Source organism: Clarias gariepinus, chromosome 24 (assembly GCF_024256425.1).
Source record: "Clarias gariepinus isolate MV-2021 ecotype Netherlands chromosome 24, CGAR_prim_01v2, whole genome shotgun sequence".
NCBI classification, from domain to species: Eukaryota; Metazoa; Chordata; class Actinopteri; order Siluriformes; family Clariidae; genus Clarias; species Clarias gariepinus.
Genome location: NC_071123.1, coordinates 14225079 through 14243773, shown reverse-complemented (window position 1 = coordinate 14243773; position 18695 = coordinate 14225079). Strand labels below are relative to the sequence as shown.

Genomic DNA, 18695 nt, shown 5'->3' with positions numbered 1-18695 from the left:
TGATTATTGCGAGGCTTTACAAACAGTGTCCAATAATGAATTTTGGAGGACGTTCATCATGATAAAAAGAACTACTGTAAGTTGCTTGTCAGATTTTTTAAATCAAGGAACCATACCATTAAAAACAATAATATTTTAATCCATAAAATTTTCAAGTAACTTCAAAGTAAAAGAGTTAGGGAAATGCTTCAAAGTATTTGTGAGGCTTCATTTATCCATGAGTAACAATAATAACACAAAAAAAAAACAAGCTGTTGGTGCTAGTTACAAAAGTAAGTAAGTGATTAAATACAAGCACTAAAAATCAAACAGCTAATCAAGCTCAGAAGCTCATAAACAGTAAGGAGGCAAATGGGCTAAGAAGTGGGCTCCAAGTTGTTGCTTTAAATTCAATTGTTCTGCCTCTTTTTGTCAATCTTTGTGTTCCTATTTGTTAGGTCATATCAAATATATAATGTGGTTTGCCAGATAGTTCCACCCACAAATAAATATACAAGTGATGTATTAGCTATCATTGACCAGATTAATCTCAGTATGGCTAACAGGCTAACTTAATAAGCAGTAAAATAACTGTAAAATAGCAACCCTTACTGTTTTAGGATCTATACTGTAGCTGAGTCACAGATAAAGGGACTCCACTCTTGAGCTTTAGTTTTGAAGTGAATCCACTTTTGAACTGTCCCTTGTTGATATATCAGTCCCTATTTAAAATTATTAGAACATACATACATGCCATTGGGAATAGCTGTCAGAATATTGGCAGCACAGTGGCTTAGAGGTTAGCACTGTTGCCATGCACCTCCAGGTCCCAGGATCGATTTTCATATTGCGTCTGTGTGCATAAAATTTGCACGTTCTCCCCACGCTGTGGTGGGGTACCTCCAGGTTGTTTAGTTTTCTCCCTCAGTCCAAAGACATGCAGATTAAGCTAATTGGCATTCTCAAATTGCCCATAGTGTGTGAGTAGTACAACCAGACAACATGTTAAGGTCCTACCACAGTCATACAAAAAGGGAATGGGTTGTCATTGACCTGCACTGGACTCAAAAGAAGTGAGAAAAAATAGTATGTTTACTTCTTATACAGAATTATCAAATTGACCTTATGGGAAGAGAAGGGTACAGAGAAGAAAAGGAAAGGATCATGTTCCAAAGCAAACAACACCATGAAATATGGTAAAGGTAGTATAATGGCATGAGCATGTATAGCAACCAATGGAACATGTCACTGGTGTTTATTGATGAAGTGACTGCTGATAGAAGTAACAGGATGAATTTTGTTATGTTGAATCTAAGCAGTGTACTTTCTGCATAGATTCAGTTGCTCCAGGAAGAAACTCAGCATGTGGTGATGTCCATGGATTACAGATTTTAGGCAGCTATTGATTCATCTGGGGTCAATATTAAGAACTAATACATCCTAAAGATAGTATTCAACAAATGATTTCCACAAGTGCCCTGCCAATTCCTTCCCACTAACTTTCATTCATTAAGAGCGGTCATTGACAGCGCAGTTTTGCATCCAGAGATTTTGTCCAATTATTTTTGAGCCTTAAGTCATAACAAATGGCTGTTTTTAAATTCATTAATTTCAAAACCATTGTAATGGTATACAAATGTATACAACATACAGTATATAAAAATGCACTTGTAAATAAAGATAAAGCTAAAGCAAAAATTTTATTTTTGTACCTTGAACAACGATATAATCAGTCCTAAATAGAATATCATTATAATTAATGTAAGCTGGTGTACAGTTGCTATTCACTCAGCCTAGTGCAATATGGCAGGTGAAAAAATAATCATGCTAATCAGAAATTGTGCGTATCTATACAGACGTTATCAAGACTTCATAAGAATTGTCAAATTATCAGAATTTTGAACCTTGATACTTCTCTCCCTGTCTACGTAGCATATCATTGTGGTATATATTAGCATATATTAATATTAAATCATAATCATTTACCTGGCTTTCTGCACTGTTTGACTTGTTTTTGGACAGTCCCATTTTCTTGGTTGCCGACCCTTTAAGGATTAATGTTTGTTGATTAATGTGAGCACTCCTCAACTCCTTAGTTGATAAATGTGTCTGAGTTTTACTCAGCACTTAAAGCTAAAAAATATTGCTTCTGGGATCTGTGTGCCACTGTGGTTCTTCTGTTTTGGAAAAACAAAACAAACTGTTAGGAAGCAATAAAGAAGAAACAAATATAAAGAAAAACAGCCTTAAGGCTTTCAGAACCAGCCACATGTGCAACAGGTTTACAGCAAGCTATAGCACTGGAAAGTTCTCAGTTCGTTCATTTAGGATGACCATATCTTGTTTATAATATCATTTGCATATCTAAACTTAGAAATTTACAATTGGTTGGCTTTGGTGGTCCCTGGCTGTTTAGCGTAAATAGAAGCCACACAGAGCTCCACATCAGGTTCTCAGAGTTTATGCTTTTGATAATGTTATGATATGTAAATTGTTTATGATCATCTTATGTTGTTGGATTTCTAAAGTAAAAAAAAATGTGTTTACACATACTGCTAATTAGACTTACCTGTTTAACTTACCTATGTAGTTGTAGCTGTTGTTCTCACTTACTCATCTTTTATACGGCTTTATCCTGTATTTAGGGTCACAGTGGGCCTGGAGCCTATCCCAGGAGGCTTAGGGCACGAGGCAGGGTACACCCTGGACAGGGTGCCAATCTATTGCAGACACACACTCATTCACACACTACAGGCAGTTTGTGAATGCCAATTAGCCTAATCTGCATGTCTTTGGACTGTGGGAGGAAACCCACCAAGCACGGGGAAAACATGCAAACCCTATGCATACAGAGACGGGAATTAAGCCTGGCCGGGAATTGAAACAGGGTAAATTTAGACTCATTAGACCATGTGACCTTTTAAGTGGTCCACAGTCCATTTTTTATGCTCCCTCGCAAATTTAAGACTTTTTTTCCCAATTAGCTTTACTGTCGAATGGTTTTCTTAGGGCTACATAGCAGTTTAGTTTCAATTCCTTAAGTACTCAAATCAATATTACCTTGTAGTCATCTGTACATTTATTTCTTCTGAAAGAAACTAACATAGTGTGTTAATTGTGGTATGTGCAAGTGTTTGAAGTGTCTGTGCACCACCTTACTGTAGGCTGTGTTCATCATATCTACACAGATTCTAAACTTAGATTCCTGGGAACAAAGGTTGCTGCTAAAGAAAACGATTTTCTCGCATAATGCAGGCACAGTTCTTGGCCGATCTTCACATTTGAACTCACCCTCCTTTGACATTCCCAACAAGTAGGCATCAGGTGGTATGTCTTGGAAATGGTACGGGTAGGAACTGTTCTGCCAACTTTTTTAAACTCAAACTCCATACACAACCACTTTCATATGAGCAGAAATAATACTACACTATGAATACATTTCCCTCCTTCATGAGACCCATTTCCAACAACTTACAGTATGTTCTCAGTAATACAACATCTATTTCACTACTGGGAACATGTGTGTCTGGAGCTATGTCCCCATTGACGAACGCAAAATATATATAGTTCTATATATTGTAATGGGTCTGGCATACGAACACAACACTCGAGAAGCAGGTGACAACGTCCCAACAATGGCTCTTTAGTGAACACTTTTTTTACACTCCAAAATATGTAGTTCTCAGCAAAACATGTTCAATGAAACCACAGGCTCTAAAGCTGTCACAGTGAATGGGGTTCATTAGGTCGCGTCTCAGCAGGCACGGTGTCATCCAGGAATCCCAGGTGTGCGGAGAGCAGATGAGACCAGTGGCACTGAGCAGGTGGCACTGTGCAAGAATAAACAGCAGGCAGCTTTCTCCGAGGTGAACAGGACTCTTAGTAAATTAACCTACTTAATGGCAAGAGCCTCCTGTTCAATAATTTCTTTCAGCATGTGTAACTCTGTAAGTACATTCTGTACTCGCCCTTAAACTTCTGAGAAGAATTGCCCCAAGCCAAGTGTCAAATGCGTAGGTTTGTATGACAAATCTGCAGTCGAAATTGGAGTTCCAGAGGACGAGGGGACTGGTGAGGTGGGTCTTTAATGTGTTGAATGCCTGTTCCTTCTCGTCTGTCCAGCAGACCTTCTCCGGCAGGGCTTGTCTCAGAAGGTTGGAAGGAGGTGCTGCCACAGAGGAGATAAAAGGGACATAACACTGGTAATAATTTGGTAGCTCCAAAATGGCACAGGCCTGTTTTTTCGTCGTTGGGCGGGGGTATAATCTGATGGCCTCCAGTTTCTTCTGTTGCCGCTTTAGCATGCCACACCCAATGTGATACCAAAATCTACTGTGCGCTGGTCAGCCCAAGATGGCATGTCCAGGGGTTTGCATTGAGTCTTACTTTCCGCAGTTTGCCCAAGATCTGTCAGAGGTGGTGAAGATGATCCTCCCAGCTACATAAATTGATCACCACATCATCCAAATACGCAGTGGCATAAGGGTGGTGGGACTCTAAGAAGATGTCCATTAGCCACTGGAATGTTGCTGGGGTGCGGTGGAGACCGAAGGGTAGAACCTGATATTGCTCATTGCCGGGATCCGTAGTAAACGTGATCTCTGGTGTAAATGCTTCCTCCAATAGGCTGTTGTCAGGTCCAGCGTTGAGATGAATCAGGTCTTTCCCAAACAGTCCACGAGATCATCCACGCACAGAAGCGGGTATGCATGAAAAGTGGATATTGTGTTCAGCTCCCGGTAGTCTTACAAAGCCTGATCGACCTTGTTGGCCCTTCTTACTTAACTAGAAGCTACAATAAGACCCCCTCAGAAACACTGCCAGTAGTGTCCAGCTATACATGTTTGCATCAGGTCATAGTAGATAAAGGGGGCTCTCATCAACAGGTTAAATAATTGTGATACTGCAGTGGTCATTAAATGTAGAATTTTGACTGTGGAGAAACTGCTTGTTATATTAGTTGTGTTGGGCTATTTGAATTGCTCTTGTTTCACTGATTAATTACAAACAGCTGCAAGTAATTTTGGTCAATAAAAACGAAGTTTGATTTCCACTATTGTATGAGTACCCTCCGCTAATGTACTGTAACAACAGGTAATCTATTGTCATTATAGCCGTCATTATATAGCCACTTTTTATTGGTTGTTATAATCAAACATAGAATGGACTGAATTCTTCCAAGTCTTCCATAAAAATGTCCACAGGGCACCTAATTATTCAACATCAGTATAATCTGTTTATTGAGATGTCATTTATTTAAATTTTTAAACATCATTTAGATGTCGCATTTACAGAACACAACTTACCTTTACACATATAGTTTTCCCACTGACCCATTCACACACACACACACACACTCTCTCTCTCACCCACACATAAACACACACACACACACACACACGCAGTTCCTAGTCTCTTTTACTAAGCACACTCTTGCTCCATTATTACATCATAAAACTATTTTGTGCCGTAGTGTCTGGCAAACTTAACTGACAGATAATCTGGGACAAGAGAGATGGCTTTGAACGAGTGATTAGACAAATGTGTGTGTAAGAGAGGAGAGAGAGCAAGAGAGAGAGAGAGAGAACTGATCAGAAAAGCTCTTGGAGCCTCAGCAACATGAACACACAGGCATTTAGAGTCTTAAAGGTTAGAGTCTGTGGTGAAATCCTTTGAAAGCAGCTCCTTTGTTACTTGAAAGCACTTAAATCCAGAAAAAAAATACACTGGTGAAAATATGATTTAGAGAATTTTGGTGTGTTTCAGATGCTCCATCTTCATCGTCTGGTCTTAAAAGATCTTAAGCTGTAGAAGACCACTTGCAACTCGAGAAGCCTAAATGGGAGTAAAAATTTTATAATAAATGTTCATTAAAATCGCTATGCTTTTTGTGCTTTTATATATACAAAAACTTTTTACATGCATCAAAACCTTCTAAAACATATTGTACAGAAAATCTCCACAATAAAGCTTTCAGTACATTAAAGAAGATACTTGCTTCAAGATGCACAATTGATCTTAAATCACCATAAAAACCCTACTTTGTCATTTATTTTATCCCAATTGCAAGACTGATCTTTCAAAGCATGACATATATTCAGCTCTCACTTTATTGATGCACATGATCATTATGTATCTGACATGGGCTCTGTTTAAACTAACTTCATTATGCAGTCTACTGTGGAACATTCTCATATGTAATAAACTCAATGTTATAAACTGTTTTTTTTTTTCAATTTATTCTTTTGAATTGGCATGACATTTTTCTTAAAATTAGATTTTTACTGTATGATAAATTAAACACTCATGATGCTAGTGAAATTAGACTTTCAGCTTCAGTTAAAGTTCTTTAAAAATTCAGCTTTTAGGAACTACAGCCAGTTTCGTATATATATATATATATATATATATATATATATATATATATATATATATATATATATATATATATATGTAAAATGGAACACGCTATGTATAAATTTAGGGATTGCTGTTAATTCTTGTACAAAAATCCTTTACAGTCAGTTACTTCCTGAAGTCTGGACATGGACCCATGGAAACCATTCACCTTCAGCTTGTTTGTGGGTCTTTCTCCCTTCAGTTATGTCTTCAGTAAGTTAAAAGCATGATCTGCTAGGTTGAGAGCAGGTGACTAACTTTCACTAGTAAGGAATATCTTTTTACTTTGCCTAGAGAAACTCATGGTTAGTTTTCACTCAATGTTTTTTTTCATTATCAATCCTAAATATGGAGCAAGTTTGATCAGTTTTGCAGCATTTATGTTATTATGAGCAGAAAGTACAGCCCTATACACTTCAGAATTCATCCTGCGACTTATTTCTGCAGTAATGTCATCAATTAATACAAGTGACCTTCGGCAGCCATACACACCATTGGGAGCCCAACACTGCCTCCACCATGTTTGACAGAGCTCAAGTGAACAGCTGCCAAATGCAAATGTAACACTCAGAACCACCTCTAGTCTTTTTGTCGGCTTAATTAATCATGTAGTAACAAGGGACCACGCAACACCTGGCCATGCAACTGCTTGTCAGCTATTTATTCTATTATTTATGAGCCCCCTCTCTCAAAATTGGTGTGTGTGTGTGTGTGTGTGTGTGTGTGTAATAATGCCTCTAATTCCTGAAAGATTAATGCCACACTTTTGTCAACTCCCTTGAATTAAAGCTGAAAGCCTTGACTTTGCTCACATCTTGAGTGTTTCATTTAAAAGTCAATGTGGAGGGGTAGAGAGGCCAAATGCCAACAACTTCTTTTTGTTCCAAAATATATGGACCTGACTGTAAATACAAATAGAAGAAAAACTGAAGTGAGAATTTTAATTTAGGAATTATATCCCAAAGCAAAGCCAATAGAAGCAGAATATACAGTACCATGGGTAAATGGTCCTGGTCTTTGAGTGTCACTGTTTTGTACTGTACAAGAGAGGTAATAATATTATTGTGTAACTTCAAACACAATAAGTTGTTACAAAGTAAAAGCATGTACTGCAACAATAATGGGCACTTGCAGCTGAGTTGTACACAAATGGCACACATTAAGAACCATTAAATATTTAGTGTAACTGTTGAATTATACTCATTACATGAGAGATTTCAAAATCTTGGGGAAAAAATCATCAGTTCATGTCCTTATTGTGGCTTTATTAGACACATAATTAGGTGTTAAGGTAAAAAAAAAAAAAAAAAACAGAAATATCGATGTACAACACTCATTCTTTCTGACCAGACAAATGTTTTTATACTATAAGTAAAATTTAAAATTTAAAATGGGCAATCATGTCATGCAGGAAATGACTGATATATAAGTGGCAACGGATAGATGGGAAATAGTGCAGCATTCCAGTATTGATTTAATATAGCCTCCGTCCACTGACGTTAATCCCCTCCCCCTCCCTGCCTCATGTGTCTGTTAAGAATTTTAATCCTACCAATATTTTATTAGCTCAAGGAAAATGTTTTAGATAAGCACAAAAGGCTCATGGGATTGAGTCAGCATAAGTATCAAATTCCCTAAAGGAATTAATGATGCAATTTCTTTTTCTAAACTGTACAAATCTTTAAAAAAGCCATAAGTGCATGTAAAGAATTGTTGTGAAGCTTACATGTGGTTTAAAGAAATGAAATTAAACATTTTCTACATTACTAACAGGGAATACCAATCCTAAACTAGACAACAGCACTATCTGGTGTGATCTGTTGTCATTAAAACTGTGTCTATAGTCTCAGGGAACATTTTGTGCAGTTTTAAAGGAAATTAATTAGTAAATCCTTCTAAGCACCTTGGAGAATCTGTCACAGCTATTTAAGACTGTTACCCTAGCTTCTGTTTTTTTCTCTCTTAAGGTAATCCCTGACAGTGGACAATTCCATTTTTTGATAAGTGGTTTATAATTATCCAGTTACAAAATTTATAATATATTGTGCATTAGTGTTCTCCATGCCCTTGTCCACAAGTGGATACTGATGCCAAAGTTGTGATGGTCATTCTAGTCAATATGTATGTATTAAAAACAATATTATATTGATGCAACAGATGAAGTAATGTGACAAAATAAGTGACACAAATCAGAGTTAGTAGGCTCATATAATTCTGTTATTTAATATTCCCCTTTGTAAAGTTTGCTTGTTTCTACTCCTCTATATAAAATAATTAACTTTTTCCAATTACTTGCATTTTTATAGCACTCTTGGCATAATTATTCTTTCAGATTAATACACGCTCTTGCTTTCTTATGGGACAAAATCTTTCTCCTCATTGTAAAATATGCCATTTTGCTGATGTATAATTAATTGAGGTTACTATTATTATTATTACTGTATGTTTTTCAAGTTCACTCCCTGCTACTGATTTAGACCAGACAAACCAGTGGAGGATACAATACACTTGAACATGGCAATAAAACAAAAACAAACAAAGAAAAAGGACAAAAAAAAAAGAAAAAAAGAAATGTGACTAAAAGGATCTCTCCTTGTCACAATCACAGTCGGTAATGATAATTAATTTTAGCGTCTCATAGATGTTTTTATGCATTATTCTGTGAATGTACCCCAATATTTTCCCTTAATTTTCCATAGTTTTTTTTTTTTTTATCACTTGCTCTCCCTTTCCTCACGTGTTGGTCGTATCTTCATTTCAGTAAATTTGAGCGAATACTGCCAGCCAGTCCAGGATGACCACTCAATTCCGTCTGCGTAAGAGGTGTGTTGGCCGTGCAAGTATTGGCCATTTAAGTTGGACATATGGCAACTATTATACCACCATGCACCGTGGTAGAATGATGCACAGTTGTTTTCAGAAAGGTCATTGTCACGGTCCTTGGTTGTAAACTTCATACCATTGTGTTTCATCAAGGAGTCACCTGGAAGGAATAAAACACAAAAAAGGAATCAAAAAGGTTGGTAAGGCATGCAAAAAAAAACAAAAAAACTTTTGAACAATTAAAATAGTGTCCATCTCTTTTATGCTTAAACACACACACACAGAGTTCATGAAACAAGACACACAAGATTTATGAAAAGCTCGGTTGTGACCTTATTTTCATACAAGCAACTGTCACTTCCTCTTTCATACACATGTGCACCCAATGTGATAAGCAGACAAGCTTGAATAATAGGGACTGGAGCATACTGAATCAAGTCTTAGCAAAATGTTTGGACAATCAATGAATAAAGACAATGTGGGAAACGAAATGGCTTGTGACTTAAAAAGTAAGATGCATTTTAATTAATCACTATCTGGCATGTGATTGAAGTCACAAATGTAAAAAATGGAAACCAATATAAGCATTGAGGGTCTTTATTCAATTTTGGTAGTCATTTAATAGAGTAAAAATCACTGATTTGTGTCTGAAGCATCACAACATGTTTTGATGTCCACACGATCTAATTATGATTAAATATTTAATAAATCAGGTTTATATGCATAGAACCACATTATACTGAAAATAAGCGGTCACAACGCCAAGTTCCAGACAGTGGTACATTAGACGAAATCTACAGTACACTTAAATAGAACCTGTCAGACAACGTCAAGCATGCTAAAAAAACATGCTGCTGTCTACAGTAATCCAAGATTACTCCAGGAGCACAACAACGACTTATCCAGGAGCTCATAAAAGGACAACATTTAAAGATCTGCTGATCTCACTTGTCTTAGTTAAGGGAATGTTCATGATTTAAGAATAAGAAAGAAACTGCGCAAAAATGCAATCCATGGGAAAGTTCCAAGGAAAGTTCCAAGAAGAAAACAAAGGTTCATCTCACCTTTGCTAAAAAAAAAAAAAAAAAACAGCTTGACTGTTCCCATGACTTTTGGGGAAAAAGTTAAAATTTTTGGAAGGTCTGCATCCCATTATATCTGGCATAAAACTAACATAACATTTCATAAAAATTTTGTTTTTAAGTTTTCATAAAACTGCTGGTAGTGTGATGGTTTGGAGCTGCTTTGCAGCATCAGAACCTGGACGACTTATAGACGTCATAATTGCTGGTACTATGAATTCTGTGCTCTACCAGAAAATCCTTATGGAAAATGTCTGGCCATCAGTTCATGACCTCAAGGTCAAATGCACTTGGTTTATGCAGCAATACAGTGGTCTGAAACATACCAGCAATTCCACCTCTGAATGGGTAAAAAAAAGGGTTTTGCAGTGGCCCATTTAAAGTCCACACTAGATTCTGATTGAGGTCCTTAAACAGGCTGTTCAAGATTGAAAACTATTCGATGTGGCTAAACTAAAACATTTACAGGATTTGGCAGATGCTCCTACTGTATCCAGAGTGACTTACAATTTTATCTCAATATACATCAGAGGGGTTAAGGGCCTTGCTCAAGTGGAACAATGGTGGTTGTAGGATTTAAGCCTGGGACCTTCCGCACCATAGCACCATAGGGCATTACAACTGAGCTACTCCTGTCCAACTCTGCACAAAAATGTCAGTCAACATTCCTCCACAGTGATGTAAAAGACTATTGCTAGTTATTTCAAATGCTCAATTGCGGTTGTTGTTGCCAAGACTGGCACAAGCAGTTATTTATACCAATTACTTTTTCACATAGGGCCATGCAGGTTTGGACCGCTCTTTTCTCCTAATAATTTAAATCGTTTTAAAAATTGCATTTATGTCATATTTAATATTAAAATGTTTGATAATCTGCATCATTTAAGTGTAACAAATATGCAAATCATATCAGAAAGGGGCAAATACTTTTTCATGGCATGTATAATTCATAAGACTCAAAGTGCTATAATCTCTAGGTTAATTATTCCATAATCGCTTAAATGTTCTTTTTGGTGTCCACTTTCTCTTTGCTTGCTTCTGTAATTTCAAGACATAACATCAGGCACTAAAGTTTCCACCACTGGCTTTTGTTAAAGCCCTTCCGATCAAAGAATCCCCAGGGCTGTTGCAGTAAGTTTGGCTTTCTGGGTCATAAGCACAGACAAATTTATGGCAACCGGGGACCTGGCATTTATTACAGCTATGACTGCGGTGTGGGCAAGATGACTTCTAAAAGATGAACGGTTCCACTTTTAACAAAAGTTATTCAACACCAATTATTCTCTTACAGTTCGTTTCCCCACATGGGATGAATGTGGTGTATTGGATGTACATGCACCATAAGTAGTGGAACAAATCCAGCCCCTCATGCAGGAATGTCTGGAACATTTATTTTTCAGTAAGTATTATACATTAATAGATACATGGCTACCTGCTATTGCCACTACCTTAGAGTATCTGTGATCCAGATACGTGCATTGGTTAAATGACTTGACTGGAGAGCCAGTTGTTCAAAGTAATGTGTGACATGTAATATAGCAAAGATTGCTTTTCCCTGAATTTATTAACATAACTTTCCCCTATTGGTAGAATATACAGGGTGTACCTAAGAAATTTATTTTTTTGTAGTCTAACAACATAGTCAGCTTGTGCTCAAATTACCTAAAATTTTAATATTAAGTTTTTTTGTTTTTTTTACTTTTTCTTTTAGTGATAATGACAATGTCCTGTTAAAATTGCCACCACATTCAACTGAATTTTTTATAGGGCTATGTGACAGAACTTTATACCCCCTCTTCCTATAAGCCCAAAGCAACTCAAGCAGAGAATCACTGAGGCGCTGGAGAATGTAATGCGAGATATGTTACAGCATGTGTTTGACAGGAGCTGGAATACTGACTTAAGTTTGAATATGTTATTGGAAATTTGGAAAATAAATATTTTATTTCTCAACATGAAGCCTATATAATTATGTTTGCCTAGGACATGTAGATATTCACATTTCAAAAAGTGAATTTTTTGTATTTCTTTAATTTTTACCAAAAGATTGTGTAGCCTGTAGTTAGTCGTGGATAACAAATTAAGTAAGTCATATGCTATTTATTTGCTGTGCCAGAGTCTTATTTTATTTAAAGCAGATAGTGTTAGAAATGAAGGTGACCCACCTTTAAATAATATACAAAAACAGACAAATGTTTTAGGGAAAAATGTAATGATTTGGTCACTTTTTTTTTTTTTTTGGTAAATTATTTGGATTAACCCAAAATAAAGATCAGATGTTGATCTGTTGATTTTTTAAATCTTTAATCTAAAAATGTTTTTAAACATTAGATTTACCATGTAATGCTGTAAAGTCCATTATCATTACCAGCACCAGAACACTCTCCAAAACTGATAAAAAGCCAAGGCACAACATCACTAATGTGGTTTCTGAGAGACATACTGCAACATTAAAGGAATTGCTAAATATCTGGTTAATAGTCTCTGACTTACGGCAACATAGTTTGGGCAAAACGTGACAAAGTGTATCAATGACTGATAAGACCTAGGTAGAACCTTGTTAATTTGAAATAATATGCTAGAACAAAAAACAAAGTCTAGAACCTAATGAAAATTTAGATGGGTGTCTGCACAAAATACCCCTGCAATTACCTTTGCAAAGAAGAGGTCCCCTTGAGGTGGACTTGGACCACAAGCTGAGAAACATGGCATTAACACATTTACATTTATTATCAATTATATATACTAGCAAACTGCTGACAGGTTCATGGGCACCCAAGGTTCACCCATATCCATGAGGCCCAGCAAAGAGCCCAAGGGGAGCCCACACAATACTGGACATAATGTTGTGTGATGTAATGTTATGTCTGATCAGTGTTTATATCCATGATAGATTCTCTACAGCACGATTGATAGAAATTCTTTCAATAATAATTTTCAAGAATAATTTTATATATTTTTATATATTCAGCTGTAATGATGGTTTCGTGGAGGCTAATTTGTGTAACTTAAAATAGAATCTGAAAGCATTCCCCAATGCACTTAAACCATGCTCTCTCTCTCTGACCTCTGGATGTAGGATGTAATTTTAAAAAGGGTTTCTAACAGGTTTAGAATACCAAAATCAGTATCCCAATGAGTATACAGTGGGGCTAAAAGGTAGTTTTACCACTTGAGAGATGAGAGAGGCCTATAATTTTCATCATCGGTATACCTCAACTATAAGAGACAAAATAAGAAAAATCACATTGTAGGATTTTTAAAGAATTTATTTGCAAATTATGGTGTAAAATAAGTATTTGGTCAATAACAAAATTTCATCTTAATACTTTGTTATATACCCTTTGTTGGCAATTTCAGAGGACAAATGTTTTCTGTAAGTCTTTACAAGGTTTTCCCCACACTTTTGCTGGTATTTTGGCCCATTCCTCCATGCAGATCTTCTCTAGAGCAGTGATGTTTTGGGGCTGTCGCTGGGCAACACAGACTTTTAACTTCCTTCAAAGATTTTCTATGGGGTTAAAATCTGGAGAATGGCTAGGCCACTTCAGGACTTTGAAATGCTGGCGGCGCAGTGTGTTACTGATGGTAGGCTTTGTTACTTTGGTCTCAGCTCTCTGTTTGGTCATTCACTAGGTCCCTCCGTGTGGTTCTGGGATTTTTTCTCACAGTTCTTGTAATCATTTTGACCTCACCAGGTGAGATCTTGCATGGAGCCCCATCTTTTAGTCTGATAACATATGACATTAATACAGGTAACGAGTGGAGGACAAAGGAGTCTCTTAAAGAAGTTGTTACAGGTTTGTGAGTCAGAGATCTTGCTTGTTTGTTGGTGACCAAATACTTATTTTGCCGAGGAATTTACCAATTAATTCATTAAATATCCTACAATGTGATTTTCTGGAAACATACCTATGATGAAAATTACAGGCCTCTCTCATCTCTTTAAGTGGGAGCACTTGCACAATTGGTGGCTGACTAAATACTTTTCTGCCCCACTGTCAGGATTTCCTGCAAAGTAGCAGTTCTTGAAGCTGTCTCGGAGTATATTATTTATGTGTTCACTCCTTTTATTCAGTAGAGTTGTTCAACTAGATTTAATCATGTCTTGAAACAAGCTATTAAACTCATTATAACTATGTAATGTACAATATTTCTCCATATTACTATTACAATCTTAGTTTTTTGGTAATATATGTGAATTGTTTAATTATAAAGTTTATGAACTGTCCTCTTTTTTACTCTTTGGCTTTTTTTGCATTGGTATTTGAATTATTTTTGTATTCATTCATCTATACAGCGCATCCTGGTCAGATCACAACGGTCCTGGAACACAAGGTGGGGTACACCCTGGATCCAATCCATCACAGGGTGCACACATGAACGAACACACAAACACACACACACACACACACACACACACACACACACACACACAAAACACACAAAAACTACAGGCAATTTGGGAATGCCAATTAGCAGATTCCGCATGTTTTTGGACTGTGGGAGGAAACTGGAGCTCCTGGACGAAAAACACCAAGCATGAGGAAATCATGCAAAATGCTTGCACACAGATCCTACACAGAAAACCTTGAGTTGTGAGGCCACAGTGCTAGCCACCACAACACCATGCTGCCCTGTTTATATTTATCTTAAAATCATTTTTAAAGACTTTTAGAGTAAGAAAAGAGCTATAAAAATTTTAACTAAAAATAACACTTGATATTCTTCTGATTATATTCCAGCTGCTGCTGCTAATGGACCCCAGGCTAAGAAACATTGCATTAATGCGTTTACATTTATTATCAATTATATATACTAGCCCTTTAGGGCATGACTCCACGAGACGTCAGAGGGTGTGCTGTGCTGTCTTGTACGTTGTAATGTTATGGCTGATCAGTGTATATATCCATTATAGATTCATTATAGCACATAGGTATTATTATTATTTTATGTGAAAGTATACAATGCTTAAATTAACAATTCCTGACCAGAGTTGATTCCTGCCTCCATGTGCATGGAGTTTGCATGTTCTCACCAGGCTTCGTGGGTTTCTTCTGGGTACTCTGGTTTACCTTCCACAGTTTAAAGCAGATTAGGCTAACTGGCATTTCCAAATTGCCCATAGTGTGTGATTGAGTGTGTGAGCATGTGTGCCCTGTGATAGATTGGCACCCTGTCCAAGGATTACCCTGCCTTTTGTCCTAAGTCTCCTGTGATAGGTTCCAGACTTCCTGCGACTCTGTATACAGGATTTTATGGTATAAACAATGAGTGAGGCTGTTTTTAAAAGAGGCAGACAGCTTTACAAAATCTAAAAATAATAAGTAATTGAATAATTAAACAAGAATGCAATTGCAGAGATATTTTGCCAAAACTAAGCATTAGCATTTAACTAAAGCATTGACAATGAAACACATTGTTATGAACAAAACAGCAAGATATAAACAAATTAAACAAATAAAATAGGAAGTAAATATGGTCTGTGACAAAAAATATGTGGAAGTGTGGTATGCTCAAAGTCAGCGAGTGGTGCCTGAATTATGTTCTCCATACAAAAGGGCAAAGCAGACAAGACTTGGGTTAAAAAGGGCATAGTTCCAGCAGAACATAGCATTGCTCAAGCAGAACACGCCCATCAGGTTAACCTCCACAGGGTTCTGGGAAAGAAATTGAGCTGTTAGTGAAGCTGTATTGTTGTCCTTTATAGGTCAACAATACAGCTTATAGTATTTAGTGTGCATTGAGTCTTTAGTGTGCATTGAGTTGTCCTGTTGTCACCACCCAAGTTCTTGGAAAGCCACAAACATGGTCACCAGGAGCAGCCATTTTATCAGTGAAACAAGCTCCCCTAAATCCCCCAGGCTTGAAGTCACAGGCCATGTACATGTAACCCTGTGACAATATGCATGCCAAGCTGGTAAACCAGGTCAGCATGAGGTGACATGGCATGGATCTCATTGAATGCTAACAATTTCCTAGCATTTAGCTTTCTCTCTTTCTGCTTTATCCTTGTAGTCTTGCGAGCCGTCTAGAAAGGGAAGACATTCTAGGCTTCTAGGGCAGACAGGTCTGTATAAAGTTTCTTGAATGAAGAAAAATATATTAAAGGCATCTCTCTTGTTATAATAAGATGCTGACTAGCTTACACTTGTAATTTCTTCTGTAATTGTGTTATTGTACCTTGCAAATTTAAAATGAATGCATGGATGTGGTGTTTTAAAAGCACTTTTCTTTTCACAAACTAAAAAATTTTCCAGACCAGGTGAGCACCCCTATAATTTACCTTATTTTCTTTGTCCATACTTTTCTAGTCTTTGGGTATCATTTGTGGCTTTAGGTTTCTGCAGCAGGATATCTTTAATTTTATCAAAATACAAATACAGCGGAACCTTGGAATACAAGCATAATTCAATCCGGAAGCAGGCTCGTATTCCAAAACACTCATAAACCAAATTAAATTTTCTGATAAGTAACTCGAATTATTAGTTCCACAGCCCAAAAAAATAAATACATAAAAATAATTAACACAAAATGTAAAGTAAAAAAAAAAAGAATTAACCTGCAATTTACCTCTAAAAAAAAGTAAAAATAAATCCTGATAGACTACTGTTTCTGTTTATGCGCGCAGGCGCTGTGTGTGTGTTTGTGTATGTGTGTGAAGCAGACACAGACATTAACGGAAAGACTGTTTTGTTGACAGAGCAGTGTTTCTGTGTAGAGCAGATAGTTTGTTGTGTGTAATTTGACATTGTGTTGGTTTACACTCTCTCTCTCCCACCTTTAATGTGAAAAGCACCCCCTCTCTGCTTCACACACACACACACTAAAGGCGAGAGAGAGTGAGAGTGTGTGTGGCACAGTGTCAAATTATGCGTGCACACACATAATGGCTGAGGGAGAAAATGGATTATTAAGCTCTGTCATGAGACTTTCTTTTGCTTTAAATTTAGGCATTTGGCAGATGCTCTTATCCAGAGCGACTTACATTTTCATCTCATTACACATCTGAGCAGTTGAGGGCCTTGCTCAAGGGCCCAACAGTGGCAACTTGGTGGTTGTGGGGTTTGAATCTGTGATCTTCCGAATTGTAGTCCAATGCCTTAACCACTGAGCTACACACAAACATGTGTTATAATAAATAGTACACGCGCACTTTACACACGTGCTTACAAGCACAAAATAAAATATGTTTTACACACGCACATGGTCACCGTGTTATAGTAAACAGTACTCGTGTGCACGGGTGTTGATTATACCAGTAAAAGACGCGCACTAAGACCCAGCAGAAAAGACTATTACCCACAATTCCGCAGCACAAGAGAGAGAAAAACCTTTAGCTCAGTTGTGATCATGTGAAGCTCGGCATCAAAACAAGAAGCGCATGCGTGATACACAATACTCGGTGCGCGTAAACCAAGACTTGCTCGTTTTTAAAGTCAAAATTTATTTAAAAATCTTTGCTCGTCTTGCAGGACACTTGCGAACCGTGTTACTCGCAATCTGGGGATTCACTGTACTAAATCTTTTGTCCTGCTGACTTGATTACTCGGCACAAATGTAGGCAACCATAAAGTGAAAACAGCCTCTTTTTGCCTCCATTAGCAAGTTCCACAAAGTGTGTGTAGTGCAAGTACCCTCATGGGCCCTCTATCTAGGAAATTTTTCACTTAATATTTGACTTAAAATGTCTGTATGGCTTTAACATATTTGGTTTGTATTTATGTGAGTCATCTTTATTAGAGAAAAATTAAGTTAAAATGTTTTTTTATGAAATTCTTGAATCATTTGTTAACACATGATTGTTGTTACAGTAAGACAACAATTTATACATACCTGCAGTGCCAGTATAGTCACCAATGGTTAGTGGATAGCCATCATCCTCAGGGTCTACTGAGAACAGGCCAACTCCAAACATGTTGTATTGAGCAAATGCTGTACTGTTCTCAAAATCTTCCAAATCTATTCTCAATTCATAGTTTGCCTGGATAGACAAAGCATGGATTTGCCTTAAACCTACAGAGGAAAGAGTTGATGAAAGTAAATTAAATGCAATTATCAATGCCACGAAGGACAAATAAAATGACAGTCATTTCAGTTCAGTTTTTTAGACAAAACCAAAAAAATCACAACCTTAATTTATTCTACAGTGGGGGTAAATCTTCTTCTTCTTGTCTGTTGTTTAATGGTGGATGGAATCCAGTAAGGTTGCATTACCACCAGAATTGTTTTTTTCAGAATTTGAATATGTTACATTTGTTGTTATACATGAAGATGTACACAGGAAGGGTTTATATAGTGTGATATCCAGTGGTGTGAAAAACTCTGCTTATCAAAAACCGTTAACTATTAGTCAAAGATAACATAATTGAACACACAATGCAGTTTTTAAATGAAGGTTTACGTTATTAA

The 18695-nt window shown here is 36.9% G+C and overlaps 1 protein-coding gene across 1 annotated transcript in view; it reads right to left on the bottom strand.

Annotated features, from left to right (window-relative positions):
• Window positions 1-6506: 6506 nt before the first annotated feature.
• The window catches only part of fibcd1b (fibrinogen C domain containing 1b), a 164180-nt gene continuing 151991 nt past the window's right edge, over window positions 6507-18695 (bottom strand). Inside the window, exons 7-8 of the mRNA XM_053485870.1 lie at window positions 18120-18299; window positions 6507-9361 (exon numbers count right to left, since the gene is read on the bottom strand). Of these exons, the coding sequence (XP_053341845.1) occupies window positions 9093-9361; window positions 18120-18299 (449 nt within the window). The 3' untranslated portion in view covers window positions 6507-9092. The remainder of the gene's footprint in view (window positions 9362-18119; window positions 18300-18695) is intronic.